Consider the following 14,686-nt stretch of genomic DNA (forward strand, 5'->3'; position numbering starts at 1 on the left):
GCTACTGGTAATGATAATTTTAGTCTATGATAATTTGAAAGTGTTCATACTGTTTCATCTGTAGTACAGTAATTACATGGTTTTTCATCATAATACTAACTTTTTTATGTTTTTTTTTAATTTTTTTTACACAGATTACATTTATGGCACAATGTACTGTATATATATATATATATATATATATATATATATATCGTAGTGCTTTTTTATGTTGGTGTCATCACTTTATGTCCATTTTTCATGCTTTGACAACCAGCATTGAATGCAAAGTCCTTATTATTTCAAATGTCTGATTTTCACTCAATCTTTTTAAATTGATGAAAGCTTAGCGATGGTAGTGGCAAAACTCTCTTGGTGCGAGGGCCTTAGACTATAGAGTTCAAAACAATGTTTTGCAGAATGCAATCAGTCACAGTCTGCAAACGCATGCAATACTCACATTTGATTGAAAACACTTGTATTGTCACATCTGAAAGCATTATTCCCAGGCATCAAAATCCCATTGCATGCAGTGATCCATAAATGAGAGGGAGATGGACAGAGGGATGGCTGGATACACGACAGTTATAAAATTCTTAAATGTACATTAAAATTGACCTGCTGAATTTAATTGATTATTGAATAGTATGTATTTACACCATGCTACCATTTAGTCATTCATGAAACTAATTGGCCCATCAAAACCATTTGATCTTATTTATGTATGATATACAAAATACTGTATTCTTCTTGTTTTATTATGCACAAAAGCATCACCCTACCTCTTCCATTATCACATTATCCCTCCCACCCTCTTACCTTGCCCCCTACCCTACCCAGATGGCTGTCCTAACCTATGTAATGGGAATGGGCAGTGCACCATGGGACAGCAGAGTTGGCATTGTGAATGTCAAACTGGTTGGAGGGGCCCTGGGTGCAGTGTTGCCATGGAGACCTCCTGCGCCGACAACAAGGACAACGAAGGAGGTGAACAGGGGCAAACAGAAAAAAAATGCAGGGATGGTGATTACCATTTGCAAAAAAAAGAAAAGGTTTGGGTAAAGTAATAAATTTGATTTCATGTAGTTGAATTATGATAAGCTTAAAGCCAACCTGGCGGCACAGTGGCCGACTGGTTAGAGCGTCAGCCTCACAGTTCTGAGGACCCGGGTTCAATCCCCGGCCCCGCCTGTGTGGAGTTTGCATGTTCTCCCCGTGCCTGCATGGGTTTTCTCTGGGCACTCCGGTTTCCTCCCACATCCCAAAAACATGCATTAATTGAAGACTCTAAATTGCCTGTAGATGTGACTGTGAGTGCGAATGGTTGTTTGCTTGTTTGTCCCCTGCGATTGGCTGGCAACCAGTCCAGGGTGTACCCCACCTCCTGCCCGATGATAGCTGGGATAGGCTCCAGCACGCCCGCGACCCTTGTGAGGAGAAGCGGCTCAGAAAATGGATGGATGGATTAAAACCAACCTTAAGAACAGTCAAATTTGATTAATTATTAGAATACCTATGTATAAGCTATATACTATTTGTTTTCATTTTGTGCAGCTTTTTCTCACTCACTGGACTCATTATTGCCTTTGCCTCTCTGTCAGATGGACTAACAGACTGCATGGACCCAGATTGCTGTATCCAGAGTCCCTGTCAAAACAGTCCACTGTGCCGAGGCTCCCGGGACCCTCTGCAAGTTATTCAACAGATCCCCTTGTCCCAGACCCGTGTCCACTCCTTCTACGACCGTGTCAAGATGCTTGTGTCACGGGATGGCACCCATGTCATTCCTGGAGAAAACCCTTTCAACTCCAGGTAAGGAAGAACTGAAAAGTACAAACACGATCTGGACATGAACTTATATTTGAATCTCAAAGTCCAATTTCCTCCTCTGTGTTGATGAAGAGTTGAATAACTTACACTATAACCACTGTTGAAAGTGCAAACAAACACAGTTTCTTTAAAGTGGTATTACCCATGATAATAATGTACATACTTGTATGTTGGTTTCAGTTGTCCTGTGAAATCTATAATTAAAACCTACAGCTAGTATTACTATGGTACATAAGTGTCACAGTATCCAAAGAAATCCATCCACAATTATCTGGACTCTGGTCACAGTTGCAGCACACTGGATAAGATAAAACGGTTCAGTAATAACACATTCTCCTCAGGGACCCAAAAGAATTCCAGAGCCAGTTAAGATAAATAATCTCTTCAGATGGGTCTCTTACCTTGGGATTCTAATCAGATGCCAGCACCGTTTCAGATGTTTTCTCTCGGTGCAAAGTAAGTGTGGTTCTACTGGTAGCTCCTTAGAGATGTCAAAATTCTAAGATCAGGCGCAGTCAACAAGGGAACTTGCTCACACTCACAGCACCTCCTGTATCAAATTACCACATACAGAAAGAAAGAAAGAAAGAAAGAATGAATGAATGAATGAATGAATGAATGAATGAATGAATGATCCTTTCCAGAAAGTAGATTGACTGATTTTTTTACATTTCATTTAAAAATTTTCCCAATAAACAAAGACAGGAAATAGAAATAATCTATACCAGTTGTTTTACTTTCTCAAAATTTGGAATTCAGCTTTTAAATGCAGTACAAGTAATGTGTTAAGTACTTTTTTTGGCATATTGTTATGCAGTGCATAACCCATTAATGACCAGCTGTGCCTAGCTCCACCCTACCACACAATACCACTGTGGTGGGGTGCTGTGTGTATAGTATAGTGTGTTAATTTAGTACGCTTTACAGTTTTTGACAATGGAAATGGAACAAATGTGCTTCTTGTGCCAGACCACGTTAAATTGCACGACTAGTGGAAATGTGAATTGAAATACCTTTTGGAGGCCATTATTTCTGTGGGCTTTCCAAACTGTGCACTCTCCAGCTCTATGAGATTTTATACATGAATATTACAGTAGAAATGATGACAAGTCACAAATGACCTTGGTGGAGACACCAACGGGAAGTGTGTTTGATAGTCAACTAGGGGTACGCATGTAGCTCCCACTGTGGTTACAAGGAAGGTTGACTAAATATAACACCACCAAGTACCCCTATACTCACACGTGTATGTATAGAATACCAACACAGTCTTGACAAGGTTTTACAATGATGTAGTGTTGCTCCAGGAGGAGTAATACTTCAGATGTATACTCATATATTAATATGTTCCAGGAGATAAAAGCAGAGTAGGTCAGGAGCTTCTGCTGTTTTAAGATGCCTCATCAAACCTGACATCACCCATTCTTGTGAGGAAATATATATATATATATATATATATATATATATATATATATATATATATATAGAGAGAGAGAGAGAGAGAGAGAGAGAGAGAGAGAATGGATATGTATATGTATATATATATATATATATATATATACAGTACATACATACAATACATACTTACATAAATATGGAGCCAGTCTCTGATGTAACGCTGGTAAAGTTGATTTCCATACATGCATATTCATCATCATTGTCACGGTATGTTTATGAGATTGACAGGAACTAATCTAGATTGCAGGGGCTGCTGATTATGGCTAATTAATAAGTGGTCAAAAACTAGCCACATAAATGAAAGGGTAAATTGAATAATTGAAAGACTGAGCAATTAATCAAACCGTATGATAGATGGTCTGGCTCATAGATCAACCACCAGTCTCTCAATTGTGTCTCTTTTGTCTTTTTCCAGTTTGGCATCTCTTATCCGGGGTCAGGTGTTGACGACAGATGGAACACCTTTGGTGGGGGTGAACGTGTCTTTTGTCAACTACCCCCACTACGGATACACGCTGACGCGACAGGATGGAATGTATGTACACTAGTTAACCAGCAATCCTTTTTGAACATTAAAAACTACCTCATTAGATTAGATAAAATTAGATTACATTAAAGGAAATTAGATTACATTTGATGCTCAATCGCCATATTGACAGATTTGAAGATTTGCAAAATGCAAATGCAGAATAGAATTTAAGAAGAAAATGTCTATTGATTGAACCTGACACAAATAATGTACAAAGAAGGACAAAATACAGCATTATAATTTCACATGAAAATACTGTATATACACCCCATCTGAGTTCCAATTACCATCTGCTGGCTCAATTTTGATACAAAAGTAACCTTATTATAAACACCATTGACAAAATTCTCATTTCAAGAGGTTTTCAATTGGGACTGAAGCCAATCAACATTGCTATATTTGTTCCCAAAAAACATTTCATCCTGAGCTGTGCTTTTTCAAATATCCTCCAACCTAACAATCGTTCAGGATGCTGATTCTTGACTTTGCATCTGTTTATATTGTTATTCATTTGTTAACTAACCCCTGGCAGATTTTTCCTTCCTTTTTCAGAAATTACACTTTCCAGCATGGTTTCAGGGTCACATGGGTTGTCCAGTTCCTTCGAGTTGAATTGGATTTAAGGCTGTGGCCCGCTGAATCAAATGTAGACTCATTGGTTCTTCAAACTGACCTCCACTCATTAATTTTGCAAATTCTGATTTTCCTATCTTAGGTCTGAAAAGCAATGTTCTCCCGCTCTGCAGTTTTCTTAGTGCTTTCTTTGCAGCATTTTTTCAGTTTGATCACTGATGCGGAAACATCCAAACGTTTGTTAAAATCACAGTTGACATTGGCTTTCAGGGGCAGTTTCCTTGAGTCCAGTAAATGTGCCATGAAATAATGCTAGTTTCTTGCAGTTGTTAGGGCCTGAGAGGAGTCACCTGCTCACAACACTTCCAGAAACACCCCCCCTGCTGTTTATCATAACAAATACAATCTCTGCTTTCGAGCTCCACATTTATCTTGAACCCAAGAACTGTTGACAAAATGTTAAAGTTAAAAAAAAATGTGATATCTGATATTGCCTTCAGATGTTTTAGACTTCAACTGATTTGTGATTACACTTTTATTTCAGGTTTTATTTTGTTTAATTATTCATAAAGCAGCAGTGTAATTATTATATAAGAAGAAGAGAAGCACTGTCGTGTTTGAGTCGGTGTAACGTTTCATCCTCTGCAGCGCTCCCCATGTGTACCTCATTCCCGTCCTCTCCTTGCAAACCTCTCCAGGTTTGACCTGATAGCTAACGGTGGGGCGTCACTGACTCTGCGATTCGAACGTGCCCCCTTCCTGAGCCAGGAGCGCACCGTGTGGCTGCCCTGGAGCCAGTTTTATGCTATGGACACTGTGGTGCTTAAGACAGAAGAGAACACAATCCCTGGCTGTGACCTGAGTGGCTTCATCAGGCCTGATCCTCTTGTGATTGCATCCCCTCTCTCCTCCTTCTTCAGCTCCAAGCCAGGGGAGAAACCCATCATACCGGAGACACAGGTGCAGTACCACTGACCCCTGGCAGCTGGCTAATCCTCCTTCTGGTTCCCTCGCTCTCGTCCCGTTCCTCTTTATGCCTGTCTTTTATGGCTCTCTTTCTACTTTCGCTTCAATAGATTCCCTCTTTCCCTCATTTCCTCCTTCTCTATTTCCTTATATTTTCCCTGCTTCTGTCCTTCAGCCGTCAGTGGAACCGTGACCTTCATTATTCCCCCCTCTGTCTAATCCGCCCCTAATCCCTTTCGTTTGTCATCTCTTCTCTCTGTCTTCCAGGTGCTGCATGAGCAAATTGAGGTGCCTGGCACAAGTCTAAAGTTGTGCTACCTAAGTTCTAGGACACAGGGTTACCGTTCCTTGCTCAAGGTGACCATGACCCCTGCCATGGTGTCCATGGGTCTGCTGAAGGTTCATCTCATGGTCGCAGTGGAGGGCCACCTCTTTCAGAAGTGGTTCCATGCCTCGCCGAATTTAGCCTACACTTACATCTGGGATAAGACGGATGCGTACGGGCAGAGGGTCTACGGCCTTTCTGAGGCTGTTGGTGAGTAAGGGGACAAAATGATATTAGTTGCAAAGGGGCAAAGACTTCTTCCAAACCTTGCGTTTACTGAGATTAGAAACTTTGCCTCTAATAACGAATGGGGTATGACAGGGTGAGAGAGTTCTCATTAGGGAGGCCGAAGGAGTATTATACACTAGAAATTCAGCCTCACTTACAGCCACAGTTAAGTGTTTTTTTTTTCTTCATATGTCTTATTGCTCAGTTGAGACTGCATTTGGTTCAACCAGTCAGCCGGAACTTTAGAGAAGGGTTATTAGCCATCAGAGTGAGTTAGCAGTTAACTACTGGAGCTCACTGATATTACATTCTGCTGTCACAATCACTTGTCAGCCCAAGAAACCACAGATATTATCACAGTGGACTATAATCACAAAAGCGCTTCGTTTGGGGAATCCTTTTCACTTCATGATGCCTCATTTTCCATGAAATCCTATCAAGCATATTTATGGTTGAGTGGATTTTTCCGTGTTATTGTTAGATAGGGGTGCCACCACTGATTTGCGACCCCGTGAAAAAAAAAAATGATTCTAAGGCCCCACTACTTCAATGCCGTAATTTAAAAAAAACAATTCTAGAGCCCCTGTCAATCATGGGCACTTAGAATCGTTGTTACAGCGCTCCTGTTTTTAGCAGTGACGGCACAGGTGCTGGAAACAACATCTCATCTCACTGAGACTTAAATGGTAGTTGGTGTGTGAACACACTTTTCCTTGAAGCAATTATAATACCGAGTTGACATCTGATGGTTATGGCAAGACCAATGCCATTGTATATGTGGGACAACTATTTTATCTTTATCCGTTGTGAATTAGATACTTATTCTCATTGAGAATCTGTGCAGACAAAAAGAGAATCTGTGCAGAAAGTTGTTTTTTTACACAGTTCGTGTGACCTGTAAATTTAAAGGTCCTCCAGGTAATCAGTCCAATTAACACAAATTATAATTGATTTAGCAGCGATAGAGAGTGTTAGTAAGGTGTTAATGCAGAGTTTGGTACAGGTGCTCACTAGCTTTGGTTTGTATTGTAGATTTACTGCATTAATAAGCTTGGGGGGGTGACATTTTGATCTCGTCGTTATTGAGCCAGCACTTTTTCTTTGTCTCACCTACTGTATTCCCTTTGTTTCTTTCTTCAACTTTCCAACATGCAGTGTCTGTGGGCTATGAGTATGAGTCATGTGCCAGTCTCATTCTGTGGGAGAAAAGGACCGCCATCCTCCAAGGCTACGAACTGGATCCCACCAATCTGGGTGGTTGGTCACTGGACAAGCACCATATACTCAACATACGAAGCAGTAAGTATGCAAACATATTGATAGGAGAATTGGTCTTCAGAGTCCTTTTAGTTTGTGTGAAACCTTCATATGGCTGGTACACTGTTGGTACCATATGTCCGTGTCTCCGCTTTGAGGAGCTCCTTCGGACTGGCTGGTAAATCATTGAGCGTCCGTGTGAGAAGTTAAGTCTCCCATGCTTCTCCTTTGATAAGTGGACCAGGCTTTCCTTACATGTCTTGTTTACGCAGACGGGCTCAGCGGGGCAGCCGAGGCAGGTATGTGGAACAGCACAAGATTGGGGTTGCTGGGTGCCATCTGCTTAATGGCATCTGTTACATTGGTGTGGTAATAAAATGCTTTTTCACAATTTTTTTCCCCATAAATCACAACACTAAAAAAAGTATTCACACCTAATAAAAGTTAAATGAACAACATCTGAGCTTAAGATTTATTGAATTTATTGCACTGAGTTGTATTTAAAACTCAATTTAACTCAACTTTATTTCTGAACAAACTATGCTGTGTACTTTTGTGGTGACAGCCTTGTAATTCCTACAGTTCTTAAGAAAAGACCATTAACCAAAAGACAAGACTGTTTTCTGTTGGTCAAATATAATTAGATGTGTACCTAATGGGCCAATGGAGAATGAAAGAGATTTGTAAATAAGGGGATAATAAATGACATAAAATGTTGCCATCCTTCAAATAAGGTACCGTAAACAAAATCTGCATCCCTCCTGTGTCCTCTACTTTATTTAAATCAGTCAGGTTCGTGTATTTATTTGAAAGCACTGACTCTGGACAATTGACAATTGTCATTAGATTAAAGGTTTTTTCATATGCTGTGGCCTCAAGTTTAAAAACAGTGCAGACAGCTTTATCACAGAGCCGACAGAACAGATGACATTTTAATGGAGACATTAAAAAACACGTTTGCTAGTATGAAAATTATGTTCACACGTCACAATTTGTACTGTACTTACTAATGCTGGAACGCATTTTTGTCAACACCTTTTTTTTTATCGCCATGATCGTAATGCAAATTGATCCCATACAGCAGAGCTATAACGCACCTGGCATCTTCTAGGGACGACACTTTCGTCATGCCGGAAAACGTCTCCACACCTTTTTTTAAATGTTTTTTTTTTTTAATCTCCACAATTAACCGCTAGCAATGGTGCTTCACTTCTGCTCCATTCAGTGGTTGGCATTATATTTTAGGTGCTCTAGTGTGCACACCGCTTCGCCTCATTAGTAAATGAGAGAGCAAACAAGAGAGAGCGTTTTGCGTGCCTATGAACCGAAACGAAAAGGATCATAAACCGTCCCACCCCTAGTTACGTTACTTAGCTGTACTAAAACATTTACAATCACATCATTTTTATTTTTAATCGTCCCAAACTAGTCTATGAAACTTAATGTTTGACCAGCTAGCTAAACTGCTTAGCTTACCTGTCGTTGTGAGTTTTGTACTGACTGGATGAAGTTCAGCATTGTTGTTGTTGTGTCTTTAATGCGCGAGTTGCAAACCATGCAGGTTGCCACCCTCTTTTTAAAGACTTCATCGACGACATAATCCATCCATCCATCCATTTTCTGAGCCGTTTCTCCTCACTAGGGTCGCGGCCGTGCATGTTTTTGGTATGTGGGAAGAAACCGGAGTGGCCGGAGAAAACCCACACAGGCACGGGGAGAACATGCAAACTCCACACAGGCAGGGCCCGGGATTGAACCCCGGTCCTCAGAACTGTGAGGCACACGCTCTAACCAGTCGTACACCGTGCCATCCTTGTCTTCAAAATTTTTATCCATCCATCCATTTTCTGAGCCGCTTATCCTCACAAGTGTCGCGGGAGTGCTGGAGCCAATCCCAGCTATCATTGGGCAGAAGGCGGGGTACACCCTGAACCGGTTGCCAGCCAATCGCAGGACACACATAAACAAAGAACCATTCGCACACACATTCACACTTACGGACAATTTAGAGTCGTCAGTGGTATCCAATTGATATTTTCTGTGGTCCACCTTTTGTCAGCTCTTCGGGCAATGTGGCCAGCCCGTTTCCATTTAAGGCTTTTTATTTTTTTAATATCGCGTCTGCTGTCTTATCCAAGTGCATCTTTTCTTGTCGCGAATCCTTATCTGTAACATTTGGCGTTCCATCTTCCTTTGGGTTACACGCAGTCTTTGTATAACTTTGGCATTCGTAGTCCAGGTTTCACTACCGTAAGTGAGGACTGGTAAAATACATTGATCGAAAACTTTTCTTTTCAAGCAAATGGGAAGATTGTTTTTGAATATAACACTAAGCCTTCCATAAGCCTACCAGGCAAGCTTTATGCGGAGTTCAACTTCAGTGCTTCTATTTCCATCCATTGTTACAAGTTGGCCTAAATAGATGTAGTTGTCGACGGCGTCTAGGACATAGTCGTCCATTTTGATATCTTTTTGTGGATAATAAAGATTGAACATGACCTTTGTTTTGCTTTTGTTCGTTTTCAGACCTGAGCAACGGCTTTCTAACTCTAATTCCGCTGTAGTTGTTCAACATCATAGGAGAATAAAATTATGTCGTCTGCAAAACGAAGCTGGCTCAAATAAGCGGCGTTAATTTTTATTCCTTCTTTTTCCCAATTGGGCTTTTTAAATATTTCTTCATGGCAAGCTGTAAATAGCTTCGTACACAGTGTGTCGCCTTGCCTGACCCCTTTTCCTAGACTTATCCGCACTCTTTCATCATCAATTCGTATTGAACCTGAAGAATCGTTGTATATTGATTGTAGAGTGTTGATATAGGTCGGCTCTATCCCTTGATTTACTAGCGCCTGCAGTATCGAAGTGGTGGTGACTGAGTCGATGAAGGCTACACACAGAGGCATTTTGTACTCGTGTCGTTCAATTATTTGGAACTGATTTCTGACAGAGGAATGCAAAGAATAATCAGAAGAGTTGTCCAAGAGCCAAGGACCACCTGTGGAGAGCTTCACAACGACCTGGAATTAGCAGGTACTGTTTTCAGAAGGAAAACAGTGAGTAATGTACTCCGAGGCCATGGCCTGTATGCACGCTCATCACGACCTCATTGCTGAAAAAAAGGCCATGTCAAAGCTCATTTAATGTTTGCTGAACATTAAATGAGGACAAGCCAGTTAAATGAGGACATTAAATTTGGACAAGCCAGTTAAATACTGGGAGAATATAGTCTGGTCTGATGAGATCAAAATTGAACTGTTTGGATGCCATAATGCACACCATGTTTGGAGGAGAAATGGCACTGCACATCACCCTAAAAACACCATACCAAGAGTGAAGTTCGGAGGTGGGAACATGATGCTGTGCGGCTGCTTTTCAACAAATGGTACTGGTAAACTTCACATTATTGAAGGAAGGATGAATGGGCAAATGTGCCGAGACATTCTTGACAAAAATCTACTGCCATCTACGAGGATGATGAAAATGAAACAAGGGTGGACATTTCAGCAGGGTAATGATCCAAAACATACTGCCAAGGAAACTCTCAATTGGTTTCAAAGTAAAAAAAAAATAAAGCTGCTAGAATGGCCCAGCCAGTTACCTGACTTGAATCCAATCGAAAATCTATGGAAAGAACTGAAACTCAATGTCCATAAAAGACGCCCGCAGAACCCTCAAGATTTGAAGACTGCTTGTGTGGAGGAATGGGCCAAAATCACACCAGAGCAATGCATGCGACTAGTTTCTCCATACAAGAGGCATCTTGAACCTGTCATTGCAAACAAAGGCTTTGGTACAAAGTATTAAATAAATACCAGTCAGCGTGTTCAATACTTTTTCCCTGTGTCATTTTACACATAACTTAATTTTTGATCTGATTTGATCTACTTTCTTGGGTTGTTCCCAACATCTGATGAAATGTTCATGTCAATAACACCTTTGGAAATATATTCAGTGAGAAAAATGGTTACGTGTTAAATACTTATTTCAGCCACTGTATATACTGAAGCATCCACTTTTGATCTTTATTATCTATGTGCAGGCATTCTTCACAAGGGAAGTGGAGAAAACATATTTGTGGCAGAGCAGCCTCCAGTCATCAGCAGCATTATGGGCAATGGTCGCAGACGAAGCATCTCCTGCCCCAGCTGTAACGGCCTCGCGGATGGCAACAAGCTGCTCGCACCAGTTGCCTTGGCGATGGGCATCGACGGCAGCCTCTACGTGGGGGACCTCAACTTCGTACGCAGGGTTTTCCCATCCATGAACACCACTGGCATTCTGGAATTAAGGTAAACAGAGCACATTAAACATGTTAGAGTGAGAAAAATAAATGGTAGAGGGTTATGATTTAAGCTTTTCTTTTGTATGGTTTTTGCCACAGACCTTTTTAAATAAAATATTTGTTTTGTTATTCTGTCATCTCTATTTCTTCCTTAAAGGAACAAAGATTTTAGACACAGGTAAAATCATTTTACTTAACCTAATCTGCAATAATATGGAACATACTTGAAGCCGTGACTGAAAATATCAAATTAAAGCTAACGTGATCGCTGGTTTTTGTTTTTGTTTTCTTTTCTTTTTTTCTGTGCCCACAGTAATAATCCAACAAATAAGTACTTCCTGGGAGTTGATCCATTATCTGGGGCAGTGTTCATCTCAGACACCAACTCACGACGAATTTATCGTGTTCGCACATTAACGGGCGGCCGCTTGCTGTCGGACAATGCTGAGGTTGTGGCTGGGACCGGAGAGCAGTGTCTGCCCTTTGATGAACGCTGTGGCGATGGCGGCAAAGCCACTGAAGCTACACTTATGAGCCCAAAAGGTGAGCAGCTCAGCGGAAGTGCAATGAGCCCATGTGGAGCTAGGAAACTGTATATTGAGTCATGATTACAGAGCCGCCATTACATTCATTTATTCTGATTGCTCTCATTCTTCAGATTTGTATGTAATCAAATGATGAATGAGGATAAGTGCGAGTAATGGTTTTCATTACTTTCACTTTAACAAAGGTGCTTATTCTTGTAAACTGTCGTGTCGATCATTTCAGTGCACAATGCATGCAGATTATTGCAATTTTTTGTTACCTCTGCTATGGAAGTTTTGTTTGCGATGGTGTTGGTTTGTCCATTTGCTTTGAGTTAACATGTTTTTTAATGATGGATCGGTATTTTTCCTTGAATTTAAATTTTGGAAAATCTATTTTAATATAACATTGAAATTACAATACCATTCATCATGTTCGGACTCACAAGTATGATCAGATGAAAATAATAACATCTAGAATTGTATTGGATTTTGTCACATTTTGGTGACAAAAGTAAATTCTTACTTCATAGTCATTTAGTAATTAATTTCAACAGGAAAATAATGTTTAAGCCTTGTGAGATGTCTCCTCTCTTGGTGCTCTTGTTTTTCATAGTTTTTATTTTTTAGTTTTGACATAAAATGTGTCCTTAACTAAGCAGGACGAAGACAAAAGCAGGCCATAAATCAGGTTAATGAAAAACTTAATACTGTAATGGAATAATTTCAGTGGATTATTGGATCTAAGAACAGTGACACCAAACTGTCAAGGGTGTCACACCGTCACAGTTCCTTACAGTGACACGAATGTGTGGGGCATATACGTATACTGTAATGGGTGCACGGTATGTTTGTGTGTGTCACAGTTGATTGGAGAGCTAAAAACAGAGAATGAGTCACTCCTACCTGTCACTACAGCCTGAACACACTTTCTCTGCCTGCAGTATTTGTTCTCTTTTTTTCAGTATCTCTGTTTCTCATTTGCTGTGTGACCTTTGCTGTGCTCCCATCTGTTCTTACATATCAGTGTGCCTCGAAGATATTTTGGAGCATGGTTGCTTAGAACAAATGCACCTGTCTGAATGCTTGCTGCCTGTTCGACTAGTAAGGCTGACACAGCACCACTTGAAAATGAAAAAAAAAAGGAACAAATAGAGAAAAAAAGCGGCACGGTGGGCGACTTGTTAGCACATCTGCCTCACAGTTCTGAGGACACCGGTTCAAATCCGGCCTCGCCCGTGTGGAATTTGCATGTTCTCCCCGTGCCTGTGCGGGTTTCCTCCGGGTACTCTGATTTCCTCCCACATCCCTAAAACATACAGGGTAGGTTAATTTAAGACTCAAAATTTTCCGTAAGTATGAATGTGGGTGCCAATGGTTGTTTGTTTATATGCGCCCTGCAGTTTAGGGTGTACCCTGCCTCCCGCCCGCAAGTTAGCTGGAATAGGCTCCAGCATACCCACGACCCTAGTGAGGATAAGCGTTGTAGAAAATCGATGGATGGATAGAAAAAAAATACTGTCTGGGAATCGGGGTGAAAAGCGGGTGATGGGAAAACATTCAATGCCTTAAAAACCCCACTTACAGTCAAGAATCAAGCATCAGCTCACTTTCTCAGTTGATGACTCATCCCAAAACTAACAATGATGGAAAAGTTCAGCACCAGTTCCATCACTGCATCACTTTTTTCTTATCCAATGACAAATTGTGCGAATCAGCAGTCCAGGCTGCTATCCGTTGTCTGCAGGTGGACGGAGAGACAGAGCTTTAATTGACTTAAGATGGCTCGGACTGTTGTGAATTATGAGTTATGAGTCACCATTCACAGCGCTCCTCTGCCATTTGCAGGTATCGCTGTGGATAAAAATGGGCTCATGTACTTTGTGGACGCTACTATGATCCGTAAGGTGGACCAAAACGGCGTCATCTCCACTTTACTGGGGGCCAACGATTTGACTGCCGTGCGACCACTGAGCTGTGACACCAGCATGGACGTGAGCCAGGTAAGAGAGTTACTCAGTAGTGGGAAAGATGCGAGAGGTGATGGCATGATGGATGATGATCTAACAGCTTTGTGAGTGCTGAGCAATGACATTTGTGTGGACCGCAGCCAGCCAGCAGGTGAGGGACGTTCTGATTTAGGGACCTTTAAAGAGTCCATGGATAAATGAATGGATCAAAAGAGAGTGAGGACTGCACTTAGTTTAAAAAATGAAGAGAAGACCTGGCATCTTTTCAAATTGTCACCATTAGCATATACTGCACTGTAGATTATCTGATGTTCAACTACTATATCTGTATGCTAGGTACGCTTGGAGTGGCCCACCGATTTAGCAGTGAATCCCATGGACAACTCTCTCTATGTCCTGGAGAACAATGTCATTCTGCGCATTACTGAGAACCATCAGGTTTGTACCATGACCCCTCCAAAAATGTGTCCACTCCACAAAAGGACTGACAGGATTTGTTTTTTTTGTTCCAGTTTGTTGGACCATGGTTTAATTTTGCCATCTAGTTCGCAGTGGTTGTTACACCGGTTATCTTAAGGAATATTACACTGCAGTGTAACCTATAAGGTTGACCACAATCTGCTCTGGAATGCTGCTTGACTCACTACTTGTTCATCTTTTTCAAAGGAAGTAATGGAAATAATCTGTTATAGGGTTAAACCATCGTGAAACCAATATTTACTGACCTTCATTAAATGTGCAGGCATTTCTGAGTTTAAGTATTTA

General features: G+C 41.0%; 1 protein-coding gene across 7 annotated transcripts in view; it reads left to right on the plus strand.

Annotated features, from left to right (window-relative positions):
* The window catches only part of tenm2a (teneurin transmembrane protein 2a), a 245,648-nt gene that overhangs the window by 218,972 nt on the left and 11,990 nt on the right, over positions 1–14,686 (plus strand). For all 7 annotated transcript variants that reach the window (XM_061685215.1, XM_061685221.1, XM_061685217.1 and 4 more), the window contains 11 exons: positions 820–966; positions 1,581–1,791; positions 3,683–3,802; positions 5,068–5,329; positions 5,603–5,870; positions 7,044–7,187; positions 11,185–11,434; positions 11,585–11,605; positions 11,741–11,970; positions 13,800–13,954; positions 14,258–14,359. In XM_061685215.1, coding sequence (XP_061541199.1) covers positions 820–966; positions 1,581–1,791; positions 3,683–3,802; positions 5,068–5,329; positions 5,603–5,870; positions 7,044–7,187; positions 11,185–11,434; positions 11,585–11,605; positions 11,741–11,970; positions 13,800–13,954; positions 14,258–14,359 — 1,910 coding nt within the window. The remainder of the gene's footprint in view (positions 1–819; positions 967–1,580; positions 1,792–3,682; positions 3,803–5,067; positions 5,330–5,602; positions 5,871–7,043; positions 7,188–11,184; positions 11,435–11,584; positions 11,606–11,740; positions 11,971–13,799; positions 13,955–14,257; positions 14,360–14,686) is intronic.

The sequence above is a fragment of the Phycodurus eques genome, chromosome 9 (assembly GCF_024500275.1).
Source record: "Phycodurus eques isolate BA_2022a chromosome 9, UOR_Pequ_1.1, whole genome shotgun sequence".
Classification (NCBI taxonomy): Eukaryota; Metazoa; Chordata; class Actinopteri; order Syngnathiformes; family Syngnathidae; genus Phycodurus; species Phycodurus eques.